Source organism: Carcharodon carcharias, chromosome 26, assembly GCF_017639515.1.
Source record: "Carcharodon carcharias isolate sCarCar2 chromosome 26, sCarCar2.pri, whole genome shotgun sequence".
In the NCBI taxonomy this organism is placed as follows: Eukaryota; Metazoa; Chordata; class Chondrichthyes; order Lamniformes; family Lamnidae; genus Carcharodon; species Carcharodon carcharias.
The window spans coordinates 43,845,383-43,859,501 of NC_054492.1; the positions used below are offsets into that span (position 1 = coordinate 43,845,383).

General features: G+C 45.7%; 1 protein-coding gene across 3 annotated transcripts in view; it reads left to right on the plus strand.

Annotated features, from left to right (window-relative positions):
• Window positions 1–14,119, plus strand: part of myo5c (myosin VC) — a 99,150-nt gene that overhangs the window by 24,203 nt on the left and 60,828 nt on the right. For all 3 annotated transcript variants that reach the window (XM_041175245.1, XM_041175247.1, XM_041175246.1), the window contains 8 exons: window positions 414–495; window positions 683–790; window positions 3,331–3,437; window positions 5,465–5,730; window positions 10,199–10,280; window positions 10,451–10,591; window positions 13,042–13,167; window positions 13,310–13,393. In XM_041175245.1, the coding sequence (XP_041031179.1) occupies window positions 414–495; window positions 683–790; window positions 3,331–3,437; window positions 5,465–5,730; window positions 10,199–10,280; window positions 10,451–10,591; window positions 13,042–13,167; window positions 13,310–13,393 (996 nt within the window). The remainder of the gene's footprint in view (window positions 1–413; window positions 496–682; window positions 791–3,330; window positions 3,438–5,464; window positions 5,731–10,198; window positions 10,281–10,450; window positions 10,592–13,041; window positions 13,168–13,309; window positions 13,394–14,119) is intronic.

Below are 14,119 nucleotides of genomic sequence, written 5' to 3' on the forward strand. Positions count from 1 at the left end.
TGAACTTTGCGTATAATGATTGGTTGATCAGGTGTTTTTGGTTTTGAGGTGTTGATGACAAAACTTCTACCCAGTAACAGATATAGCTTTAACTCTTTTTTTTTCTAAAAGTATTAATTTATCTATGCTTATAATTCGTTGAACCATTCTACATGTAACAGAGCCAGCGCACTGAGTGAGATCGGATGTTGAGGGAAGCTCCAACTAGATAACCTAATTTCTTCCACAGCTTTATATTTTAATGTTGTGCAGAATTGCTTGTTAGCCTTTGGTATCCTACTTCTTCACAAAGATCTTATTTCAAGATTATTGTGAAATGTGGTCTTATGATATCTAATGTCAGTGCATATCAGTGCACTAATTGTACTTGGCCCTATTGTAATTAGATTACAATATCTATTTAATAAATCTAGGCTGAAAACGAGAGAAATTACCACATATTCTACCAGCTTTGTGCATCTGCTGATCGACCTGAGTTCAAGCATTTGAAATTAGGTAGGCACATTAATAGCTTTCTGTCTTGAAAAATCTGTATGATAGAAACTTTACTAGCATGTGTTCTACTGATGACGAGTCTGTGTTCTAAGTTTTTAACCAGTCCAATTTCTGTGAAATAAGGTTTTTCTTGAAGTCAACAGCTGTCTTAAACAGTTTATCATTTAGTATTTTAAATTATTTACAGCTCCTGCAGAAAACTTTAGTTACGTGAACATGGGTGGAAATTCTGTCATTGACGGTGTTAATGACCGAATTGACTTCATTGAAACACGAGAAACGTTTTCACTGCTGGGTAAGTGATGATGATGGCCCAGTTACTAACTGTTCCAATTGGACCTGATGCTCACAAACCGCAAAGGGTTCAGTTTTGTGTTAAGTGACCTCAGCTGGAGTGTTGGTGGGGACGAGTCAGCATCTTAGAGCTACAGAAGTGAGAGTCAGTTCAGATTCCTGCTCCCGATCACAATCCTGAAGGAAAATATATATCTAGATATCGAGTGAGACCGGGTATCGAATTGGCAGTAATGTGCCCCTCCTCCCTCCCCTCAGGGCTATTGAGAGAAGGCTGTCAAGGCTGACGACAAGAAGGAAAATAACCACTTGAGGGAACTGCCAAAATGCTGATAAGTTTGTGCAACAATATCCAAGGGAAAGAAGGGGAAACGCAGAGGTTTATGAATGGCTCATTGATGAATGAGTAAAGCATATTTGACATGTTTCTATGTTGTATTTCTAAGCAGACTGAAACTTAATAAGCCAATTTTAACCCTGCCCACTTTGGGGAAACCAGTTGGGGAGGCTGGTAAATTGGTCCCTGCTCCAGTCCCACTGCCTTACTTGTGGTTGTGAGACACCTGCTGGAAGACAAAGGGGTGAAACTTTAAGCATGCAGGTTCCAGTGACATATATTTTAACTGGAGATTTGGAGGGGGGGAAAGCCCTTGGGGATTTTCTGCCAGGTCAATTTAGTGGCAAGATGGGCATGAACCAGAAGAGACTAAATAAAAACAAATTGTTTTTTTTTAAATAGAACCCTTGCAGGGCAGGAGCGTTTCCTCCCACTCCCGAGACTACAAGGACCTCGCATCCCTCCTCCAGAATACTTACCTCCAGGTCCCCAGTACAGTCCTTCATCTTCCCAATATCCCGCACCTGCCTCCCAGCTAGCTACAACGTCCCTCCAATTTGGATGAGAGGCTGGCAGGGCCTAGGAGATGAGGCTGAAGTTATAATCTCCTCATGGCATGGAGGCTCAAGCAGTTTGCCACTCAATCTCAGCTCTCATTCATACAATTTCCAGCTGATAGTTAAAATCTAGGCTTAAAAGTTATATACATTGCCATGGTTGTAGAACTGTTTTTGAACTGGGCAATTGTCACTGCTTTATTTTAAATTGGACCAGATCCCAAGCTAATCTTCTTTCAAATGATTGGTTTGCATCACATTTGCAACAGGAAAGCTTGCCACTAAATCTAAATTTGATGCTCTGATGCACGAATCACAATGCAATATATTTAAGTAGTATTTTTCCTACCCCCTCTTTCTATTTTGGTAGATTACCATTGTTATTATATGAAATGTTACATGTTACAAGTGATTGCATGTTTCAAGAAGCCTTTATTGTTCCTTTGCACTCATTACCGTAGCAACAACAATTATACAGAGGAATTAATCTACTAGTATTCCAGTTTTAAGCATGATAGAAAATAGTGCCGAGAATTGACAATCTCCAATTGATAAATGGGAATCAAAGAAAGAAAGAAGAAGTTGCATTTTTATATAGTGCCTCTCTCAACCTCCAGGTGTCCCAAAGGATTTTATAGCCTGTAAAGCACTTTTTTGAAGTATAGTCACTCTGTTAAATAACCACGTAGAGTTCCGTGTGCCTAATTTGTAGCGCTCTCAATTCTTCAGCCACTTCTTCTAATTGTGAGCACCACAAATCCGATACGCTGCTGCATGGACCTACCTCCCTGCCAAACTCTCTGAGTAAATTCAATTGAGTTAAACTCCTCTCTTGTGAGTTTTGGGTCTACCATATAACAGACAGTTTTTCTGTATTGCTGCAAATATGTTTGTCCTGCACATGTTGTAGTGCCCTCTTCATTTAAAGGAAAGATACAAAGGAAGGTTTATAGTACAAGACACAAAGAAGAGGCAATTCAAAAAATAATGGTTGCGTGATTGTTGTATTCCAGGAAGTCAATTGGTGAAGGATGATACTGGAGCCAATCTTTACTCAGTCTTAGATGTATTTACAGAGTGAAACGTTACAAGCATAAACCTCCTAACTCAACCAAACCAGAGTTTCAGTAAGTTTGTATGTGCTCAGTAAAATCCCAATTAATGCCCTCCATCTGCATATAAGTAAACACTTGATATACAATTAAGAGTGATATCCAGCTCAGAATTTAAAATCTGCGAAGTTATTTTCATCCAATTACCATACATATCAATATAAAAATGGGAATCTTGACCTGGTTAGTATTTCTAGTGAACGAGAAAGGACACTTTTTTGAACACAGCAATGAAAAGAGAGAATAAAATTTAAACTGAAGTTAGGGAATGAATGACTGACTCTACAATACTTCATAATTAGCAATTAGTAGTGGAATATAAAGTTTAAAAGACAAACTGGACTGAAGTTTGAAATGTTTAAGCCTGCAGTCGATAACAAGTGCTGTATGGAACATATCTTTAAAAGACAATTTTCCTTATTCCTTGTTAAGATTTATTTTCTGTGACTTGTACACATTTCTTCACGCGGCTAATTTTGAATTTCTTCAGTCAATAATTGTGATCCTCTAACCTTTAACTAAACCTGTGTTGCAGGCTTGAAGGAGGACTTTCAGATGGATATCTTCAAAGTGTTGGCAGGGATTCTGCATTTAGGAAATGTGGGAATAAGAGCTGTGGGTGATGATAAATCTTCAGTCAAAGTAAGTTGCAGCTCTCGAATCTTCAGCCTGTTGTGATGTACCGCAATTCAGTAACAGACTATAATTTGGAGCCATCATTACATTGATGGCCCATTGTTAATTTTATTTTCAGTGTATTCATTCGTATCAGGAGCTTCTGAAATGCAAAGAATAATCAATCATTCTCAGTTAAGATTTTTTTTTAAGAAAGTCCTTTAACTCCGTGTTTGATTGTATTCATTGGGCCAAATCTTCCTGCCTTCGGATCGTTGAAGATCAGTTGAATGATTGAAAATGTGGAAGTCCTGATGCCCGGACCTTTGTGGGAATTGCCTGGCAAGTTTCAACTTCCGATGGGCAATTCCCCTGCTCCCAAGGACCCCCCACAAATGTCTCCAACTCTGAGTTAGAGTCAGAGACTTTGGGCAGTTCCACAGTACTTAGCTGGATTGTTACCGAGAAAATGTTAGACAAGTTAAAATTTTGTCTAACATCTGGGTAATCTGGGTAACTGCACAACTGACCCACCCAATCACCACCAATGCTGACCCCTGCTGAATACACACCCAACCTGACTACCCTCCCCCCGAATTGACTATCCCCCAACCCCCTGAACCAACTACCCACTCCTGACTCCCTCTGACTCTCTGACTACTGCTCCTACCAGCTGACCACCCCCCCCAACTTGATACCCAACTCAACTACCCCCCCCCCGAACTGACTACCCCTCCCGACCACCTGACTGCCCTCCTAACCCGATCCGACTCAACAACCCTACCAACCCAACCCAACTAACCACGCACCCATCTATCCCTACCCACAGGCCCACCCTACCCCCTCACCCACTTATCCACCTCACCCACCTATCCATTCACCCACCTCTCCCTCTACTACCCAACCCCGAGCCCCTACTCTCCGACCACCTACCCTCTTACCCCCTAACTTATCCACCTCACCCACTTACTCACCTTGCCCGCTCACCCATTAACTCATCCGTTCACTAACATTCAAACTGGACCTTTAAACTTACCACACGGCAGCTGATGCTGTAAAAAGGGGGTGTGTTCTGTCTTACCCCAACCCTACTCTGCTTTGCCGGAGTTGCCCAAGTGGGAAAGCCAGGGTTGGAAGACCCCTATAGAAACGCTCAGCAGCGCCGAGTTGGGGGAATTTAAGAGCGCAGCATTGATCCAACAATTGTTGCCACTGCTGCGAAGATCTGGGCCACTCTGGTTCTGTCCTTAAGAAGAAAGTTTTAACAGAGAATACATTAACAAACAGCCGCCTGAGAAGATGAAAGAGGAGAAGGTAAGGAGAAAGAGATTTAGTAAAATGGTCGCCAACTAAGAGAACTGATTTCTATGGAGAGACTGACAGGAGGAGCTGGGATTGTTCGCCATTGAGCAAAGAGGGGAGATTTAATAGAGATGTTCAAAATAAATGTGGGGTTTTGACTGAGTAGATTTAAGGAGAAAATGTTTTCACTGGCAGGAGAATTGGTTATCAAAGGACACAGATTTGAAATAATTAGCAAAAATGTCCAGGTGGCACTGTAATTTTTTTTTAACTAACAAATTATGAAAGCTACTGTTTGAAAGTGTGGTGGAAGCAGATTCAGTGGCCACTTTCAAAAATGAATTGGACATATACATAAACAGGAAAGAAATTTCAGGGCAAAAGGAAAAGTGTGGGTCAGTGGGACTATGTGGCATAATAGGCCAAGTGGCCTCCTTTCATGCTGTATTAACAATTCCAGTAACAACTTGCACTAAGTCATTAAGTGGCTGTCGACATGAAATCTTTGCACAATAACGTTTCAATTAATTGTCAAAGAATTCTTAAGGACAGAACCAGAACAGCCCAGATCTTCAGAGCAGCGGCGATGATTGTTGGATTGATGCTGAGCTCTTCAATTCCCCCTGATTCAGACTGCTGAGCGTTTCTGTTGGGACCTTCCAACCCTGACACACACAGCCACTGAGTTTTTCATTTTAAGAATTGAACCTGTCATGGTCCTCATTACTATTTATGGTTTTCTTTTAAAACAGCACAATGATAATCACCTGAAAGTATTTTCCGAACTCCTGGAGATAAAGCTGGAGGAGATGGCTCATGGGCTGTGCCACAGAAAAATTGCAACTACCTCAGACACGGTCATCAAACCCATGACCAAGGTTCAGGCCATCAATGCCAGAGATGCTTTGGCGAAACACATCTACGCCCATCTGTTCAGCTGCATTGTGGATCACATTAACAAGGCTCTACAGTTTTCTGGCAAGAAGCACACATTCATTGGTGTTCTGGACATTTATGGGTAATGAAAATATCGAATAATGCCCTATTCATTTTGCAGGAAAATGTTAGCTCTTGTCCTGGGAGCTTTAACTATCTGTTCAGCCAATGTTATGACGTCTGAAATTAGGCTTAAATTTAAAGGCCAGAGCTTGACCCCCCGCAGGCAGCCACACACCCGAGCTGTCCGGCCACAAAATAGGGCAAGATGACACCAGGCGAGCGTCCCGACGTCATAGTGCACCCGTGCGATATCTCGCTTGGCGGGTGCGCACGGCTGTTAGAAATGTGCCCGCCAACAATTAAACGGGCAATTAAACCCACTAAGTGGGCAATTGAAAGCAATTTGTCGTGGACCATCCGGTTTTATGGCTGGCGGACAGGTCAATCAGCCAGGCGGCCTTTACATTTTACATCCAGGGTGGAATGAAATCTCTGTGATTGAGCTGCGTGGACATATTTTGCAGCATCTGTGTTGTTTTGTTTGTCCTGTGGAGGTCTGCAGCTCCCTGGGACAGCTGTCTGCCTTCAGGGAGCTCACTGGAAGCGCTGACCAGCACCCGCAGTGACGTTGGTGTCCGCCCTCTTCCCACCCCCACCGGCAGTGCTGAGCCTTTCTTAATGCGCATTTCACCCTGGCTGGCTGTTAATTGGCCAGACAGCGTGAAATCGTGTTCGGGGGCCGATCACAGTCGGGGGAAGTTTCCCGTCCACTCTGGGGGCCGCTAATCCTGTGCTCCTGATGGGTGAAAAATTCAAGTCACAGTGTTCACAGACAAGTGAAAACTGCATTTCCTTATTATCTTTATGGATAAAGAAAAACTGTGAAGTTAAAAGCTCCACTCTACACATTGGGGTTCACTTTTTGATGCTTGGGTGGTTGATTGATGGAACGGCAGCCTCTCACTAAGTGAAGAGGCGGCCCTGATTTTGAGGTCCAGTTTCATTCACGTTGGGCCAGTGAATTGCAGTATGCCAAACAGACAACCCAATGCATTTTAATGGATTGAAGCCAATCAATCTTTGGCCACTTTGACCTAATTCTGCCTTCATCCAAAGTTGACATAACTGTACTTCTCAGCAGGAGTTCGTTGACCTACTGCTCAAACTACAATTGAAAAGATGGAATTCGGTTCTGGTTTGGGGCAGTTGTACACTTTTTTTTGTACAACCCACAAATCAATTGAGTTTACTGTGTCTTAACTCAAAGCAAGTTCCGTTTCCCTATCACCCCTGCGCTCGCTGACCTATATTGGCTCCCAGGCAAACAATGTCTTGACTTAATAATCCTCATCCTTATTGTTAAAACCCTCCAAGGCCTCACCACTCCCTATCTCTGTAATCTCCCCCAGCCCCACAACCCTCTGAGATATCTTGCTCCTCTAATTCTGGTCTCTTGTGCAGTCCCAATTTTAATCACTCCACCATTTGGTGGCCACGTCTTAAGTTACCTAGGCCCTAGGCTTTGGAGTTTCCTCTCTCCACCTCCCTAACTTGCTTTCCTCCTTTATGACACTCCTTAAAACCTATGACTTTGACCATCATCTGACCTGATGTGTCCTTATATGGTTCGATGTCTTGTGTGTTATTCCATGTGGTACCTTGAGATGTTTCGTTACATTAAAGGTGATATATATTTATAAATTGTTGTAGTGGCTTGGCACTCTTCTGTGCTTTCTGAGTCCCCACGTAAGGATTGCATGTCAATGGCCCAGGAAGTTCAAACTTCCAATGGTCAATTGCCCTGCGCGGGAACCATATGAACCCCTGATTTCAATTGCAAACTTCGTATAGTTCTGACTGTCTTATAGCAATTGTTACCCAGAAAATGGTAGAAAAATTAAAACTACTTCTAACTTCTGGGTAACTATAGCACTGACCTCATCCCAATACCAACAGGACCTCCTGGCTACACCCCCAACCCCGATCCAAATGCGGGTGCATCTCCCCTCCCCTCGACTACCCTTGCAACCCCCCCCCAGAAATCCCTGGCTACCCCCCCGCCCCACGCTGTCCTCCCCACCCTTCCCGAATGCCCTCCCCACCCCTCCGAATAACCCCCACCAACCCCCCCTGACTGCCCTCCCCACCCCTCCGAATAACCCCCACCAACCCCCCCCCGACTGCCCTCCCCACCCCTCTCAACTGCCTTCCCAAGCCTCAACTGCCCTCACCAACCAACACCCTCCCCACAACCTGACCCCCCCCACTACTGACCACATGACTCCCCCCCCCCCCACCACTGATCACCCCCTCCCACTGATCACCCCCTCCCACTGATCACCCCCTCCCACTGATCACCCCCCCCCCAGTGATCACCCCCGCCACTGATCACCCCCCCCCCAGTGATCACCCTCCACTGATCACCCCCCCCCAGTGATCACCCCCCCCCCAGTGATCACCCCCCCCCAGTGATCACCCCCTCCCACTGATCACCCCCCCCACTGATCACCCCCCCCACTGATCACCCCCCCCCACTGATCACCCCCCCCCCAGTGATCACCCCCCCCCCACTGATCACCCCCCCCCCCAGTGATCACCCCCTCCCACTGATCACCCCCCCACTGATCACCCCCCCCCAGTGATCACCCCCCCCCCACTGATCACCCCCCCCCCACTGATCACCCCCTCCCACTGATCACCCCCTCCCACTGATCACCCCTTCCCACTGATCACCCCCCCCCACTGATCACCCCCTCCCACTGATCACCCCCTCCCACTGATCACCCCCCGCCACTGATCACCCCCCCCCCAGTGATCACCCCTCCCACTGATCACCCCCCCCCAGTGATCACCCCCCCCCCAGTGATCACCCCCCCCCCCAGTGATCACCCCCTCCCACTGATCACCCCCTCCCACTGATCACCCCCCCCAGTGATCACCCCCCCCCCACTGATCACCCCCCCCCCAGTGATCACCCCCTCCCACTGATCACCCCCCCCACTGATCACCCCCCCCCAGTGATCACCCCCCACCACTGATCACCCCCCCCCACTGATCACCCCCCCCCCACTGATCACCCCCCCCTCCCACTGATCACCCCCTCCCACTGATCACCCCCCCCCACTGATCACCCCCTCCAGTGATCACCCCCTCCCACTGATCACCCCCCCACACTGATCACCCCCTCCCACTGATCACCCCCCCCCCCACTGATCACCCCCCCCCCCCAGTGATCACCCCCTCCCACTGATCACCCCCCCCCCACTGATCACCCCCTCCCACTGATCACCCCCCCCACTGATCACCCCCTCCCACTGATCACCCCCCCCCACTGATCACCCCCTCCCACTGATCACCCCCTCCCACTGATCACCCCCTCCCACTGATCACCCCCCCCAGTGATCACCCCCCTCCCACTGATCACCCCCTCCCACTGATCACCCCCTCCCACTGATCACCCCCCCCAGTGATCACCCCCTCCCACTGATCACCCCCTCCCACTGATCACCCCCCCCCACTGATCACCCCCTCCCACTGATCACCCCCTCCCACTGATCACCCCCTCCCACTGATCACCCCCTCCCACTGATCACCCCCCCACTGATCACCCCCCCCCACTGATCACCCCCCCCCACTGATCACCCCCTCCCACTGATCACCCCCTCCCACTGATCACCCCCCCCCCCACTGATCACCCCCCCCCACTGATCACCCCCTCCCACTGATCACCCCCCCCCCCACTGATCACCCCCTCCCACTGATCACCCCCCCCAGTGATCACCCCCTCCCACTGATCACCCCCCCCCACTGATCACCCCCTCCCACTGATCACCCCCTCCCACTGATCACCCCCTCCCACTGATCACCCCCCCCAGTGATCACCCCCTCCCACTGATCACCCCCTCCCACTGATCACCCCCTCCCACTGATCACCCCCCCCAGTGATCACCCCCTCCCACTGATCACCCCCTCCCACTGATCACCCCCCCCCACTGATCACCCCCTCCCACTGATCACCCCCTCCCACTGATCACCCCCTCCCACTGATCACCCCCTCCCACTGATCACCCCCTCCCACTGATCACCCCCTCCCACTGATCAACCAAACCCACCTCTCCACTTTGACCGCTCCCCTCTACTGTTCAAATCCCCAACCCCCACTTAACCCTCCCCGACCCACCCTACACCCCCGCTGACCCTATCCACTTACCTTCTACTTCTCCCTGGCTTGACAAAGTGACTGGAACCTTAAACTTATCTGCTGCACAGCAGCTGGTGCCATAAAGAAGGCGGTGGGAGCGAGCGTGGCTTCCTTACTTCCAACTCAGCTGCCCTTGACCCATGGTCTTGGGAACCCAGTGCACAGCACCTTCCTCATCCAGCTTGGCTGATAAAGCTCGGGCTGAATCCCAGGGTAAGTAACTAGGAGCAGAGAGGCAAGCTGACTGTGATTGTTGCCCCACGGAAGGTACAGCCCACTATGTATCCCTTTTTTCCTAGATAACTTTACAAAATGCAAGCAAAATCATTATTTTGTATTCATTTAGGTTTGAAACCTTTGACGTGAATAGTTTTGAACAGTTCTGTATAAATTATGCAAATGAGAAACTGCAACAACAATTTAACCTGGTAAGTATTTAATTAGCATGCTGCCATTTTAATTCTATCGCCTGTTCATCATTTTGATTATTATTTTATCCAACTCCGTGGAATGAAAGCTATAAAATATCTGAATTTGATCATTATCTGTAATGAAAAAAAATTGCAAATTGAACATTTTAGATATAAAATTTCTCCAGCATGTGTTTAAACTGGAACAAGATGAATACATGAAGGAAGACATTCCATGGGCATTGATAGAATTCAACGACAACCAACCTTGCATTGATTTGATAGAAGCTAAGATGGGCATACTGGAGCTATTGGATGAGGAGTGCCTGGTAAGAACGAAATGGTTAAATAATTGCCAGCTGTTTATGAGCATTTCGGTCAAAGGAATCCTTTAGCATGCAATGAGTGATACACCCGGGAATTCAGACTTAGGAGATGTGATCACAAACACAGTAGACCATTGTGGGTCACTGGGACCCAAGTCAGATGGTGAAGTATGGAACTAAACAGAAACCCTTTTCTTGAGAGTTTGTAATATGGCATTACATATGTCTGCCTCCCACCTACTAACCCAGTGTCCCAGCGGTCTCTCTTTATAACTCTTTCAAGTACAAACCCGTTTCCATCTCTTCCTATTCAGATGAAGTTACATTGTTTCATAGTTTGCCATTGTGAGATTTGAACTCTTGATGTTTATTGTTTGTGATGTGCTATCTTACATGATGCCAAGGTGGAGGCGAAGTGAAATTTATCAAGGGCAGTTGGCTCATAGATTTGATTCCCTGCTACTGACAGCACAGAACAACTTTGAGAACTAGTGCAACGATTTAAGCTCATCAATTTGCTGATGAAGTTACATTGTTTCATAGTTTGCCATTGTGAGATTTGAACTCTTGATCTTGGGCTTTCAAACCCAGTACCATAACCACTTGGCTATTTAGGCCAAGCTAGGCATCATTGTAACTCTTTCCAGTACAAACCCGTTTCCATCTGTTTCAGATGAAGTTACATTGTTTCATAGTTTGCCATTGTGAGATTGGAACTCTTGATATTGGGGTTACAAACCCAGTACCATAACCACTTGGCTATTTAGGCCAAGCCTCAACAAATAGGAATATAACTCTTTTGAATACAAACCCATTTCCATCTGTTTCAGATGAAGTTACATTGTTTCATAGTTTGCCATTGTGAGATTTGAACTCTTGATCTTGGGGTTACAAACCCAGTACCATAACCACTTGGCTATTTAGGCCAAGCGGTCTCTCTTTATATGTGCTCTAAGTACTTAATTAAATAATGCCCTTCACCTGAGTATCTTAACAATATAATCCACATGCCATTAACACATTGCAACATTTATTTGGCTTTCTATTCTATTAATCTTCTGTTTTTATTGAAATCAGGGACAGGATTTTGCCCTTTGTGTCCAGACCCTATCAGGGTCAAACAGGGGTCACATTCCTGGACTGTGGGGAGAAAAGTCACCTAGCAGTGGTTTTTCTCAACTTGGCTGACTAGTGGTCAGAGGGCAGGCCAATTGGAGGCCTTCCAGCTCAGGAGGAGCAGCAGGTTATCTTTTCAGGTAAATGTGAGCGAGAGAGGGCCGCTCCAGGAAACTAATCTGGGAGCAGGATGGTGCTGGCATCATGAATTTTTGCACCAGACCTCCACCATGCCCAAGATCCTAGCCCATATTCTGCTAATGTTGAAAGAATTCCCATTTTTTCCCGTTGTCTACATTTTACTGGGTGGACGTGGTGACAAATAAGGATAATGGGTAGTTTTGTGTTTCTTCAGTTTTACAAGTTTGCACTCTGTGCAGCAGATAGTTGTGTAAATTAGGGAAGTTAAAAGTGAGCATTATTCTGGTTATTCAAGCATCATTGACATTTAGTCAAGAAAAGAAGGTAAATGCATATGTGGACCAAGGTAGTCTATTGAAGAATATGAACAGCAAAAAATTGTGCTCACTGACATTCATGCCTACAATTATGATAGAAACCGTATGGCCTTTTGTTTAACTAATATTTAACAGCGACGAAGCCTCAAAGCCAGGAAATGAATGATGCTGTGTTTAGTCAGGTTATTGTAGCACTCAAAAATCAATTATCACCTTATTCTTATTTTAGAATTAGAAAATAGTATATTTGGCTTCTTTTAGTAATATATATAAAGGCACACTGGCCTGTTTGCCTATCTACTGAGTTATTTTATGGTCATTTAAAAAATTCTTTCATGGGATATGGGCGTCGCTGGCTATGCCTGCACTTTTATTGCCATCCCTAATTGCCCTCGAGAAGGTGGTGGTGAGCTGCCTTGAACCGCTGCAGTCCATGTGGTGTACAATGAGAGGCCAATAAACCAGAAAAACAAAAGGGCACTGATTAATCCTGTTTTGTAGTCAATTACTTAAGGATATTTCCAGAATAATTGTAATATAAGGGGTGGGAGGAACAGGAAGGATTCTGTCGAAGGGTCATGAGGACTCGAAACGTCAACTCTTCTCCGCCGATGCTGCCAGACCTGCTGAGTTTTTCCAGGTAATTCTGTTTTTGTTTTGGATTTCCAGCATCCGCAGTTTTTTTGTTTTTATCTCTGGGATTTGGTAGATATTGTTTTGACAGTAGAGGATTTGTTATGGTAGTCAGGAGTGTGCAACTTAAGCTTGAACCTGTGCCTTAATTGACTGTATAACCATATGGTGACTCATGGAGCTTGGCTTATGAGGTAGTTTCCACGCTATCGATATCAAATTGATCTGTAAAAATTATTCATACAGTTGCCACAAGGAACGGAGGAAAACTGGCTTCAGAAACTGGAAAATAATTACTTAAATAAAAATCAGCTCTTTGAGAAGCCTCGAATGTTGAGCAAAGCCTTCATCATCCTGCACTTTGCTGACAAGGTAAGCGATTGTCGGAGCAGCATTGTTCTGCAGTGTCCTTGAACATCTGCATTATTAACAACATAGCTGATAACGGTGGAGGCTGAAATGTATAGAACTGGTGTATTGCAATAAACTACTTATTGCTTTTCTCCTTGCCAAGGTGCAGTATGAATGTGAGGGATTCCTCGAGAAGAACAGGGATACATTGTACGAAGAACTGATTAATGTACTGAAGAAAAGTAAGGTTTGTGGCCATCTCTGTAATATAATGATCACTTTTGCAGCTTTTTGTAAGGAACATTACTAATTTTGAAAGGTTGCTTACAGATATAAAGGTAGATAAAGCTTTGCTGCAGTTCTCATATGATTGCTTCACATGCTCATTTCAAGTCCTGTCCTGTTAACCTTCTTATCCCATATGAAAATAGCACAGAATTTTTTCCATATAATCTTTTACCTGCTTTAGCTAGTTATGGCAGTGTTTTTCTCCACATGTGACACAACTTTGTTCCGACCGGGTGAGGAGGAATGAGCTGATTTCCCTTTTTAGTGAACCCTCTCGCAACAAAGCTTTGTTTAAATTTTTTTCACCCGTGGATACCTTTTCCCAATCCAAATATATTTACTTTTTATAAGGAGCCAATTTAACCAGGCTTTCTTGAGTCAAAGAAGGAGTAAGTTTATTAGTTACTAGGAAAAATAACAAAGGCACTACACACACACGTGCACACACACGTGCACCCGCGAACGTCAGAAATGAGAAAGTAAAGAGTCCAAATCAAAGTTAAATATACAAATCAGTCCTTGGCTAATCTGTGAGGCATAGATCATGGTACATTGCGGCTGTTAGGTTAGATGATTCCGGAAGAACATTGGACCTGTCCTTGTTGGTTTTACAGTCTCTTGGAGACAGACTTATTAACTTGTCCCCGGAGGGAGAGATGATCTGGTTGTCTCTGCAGGGTTAACT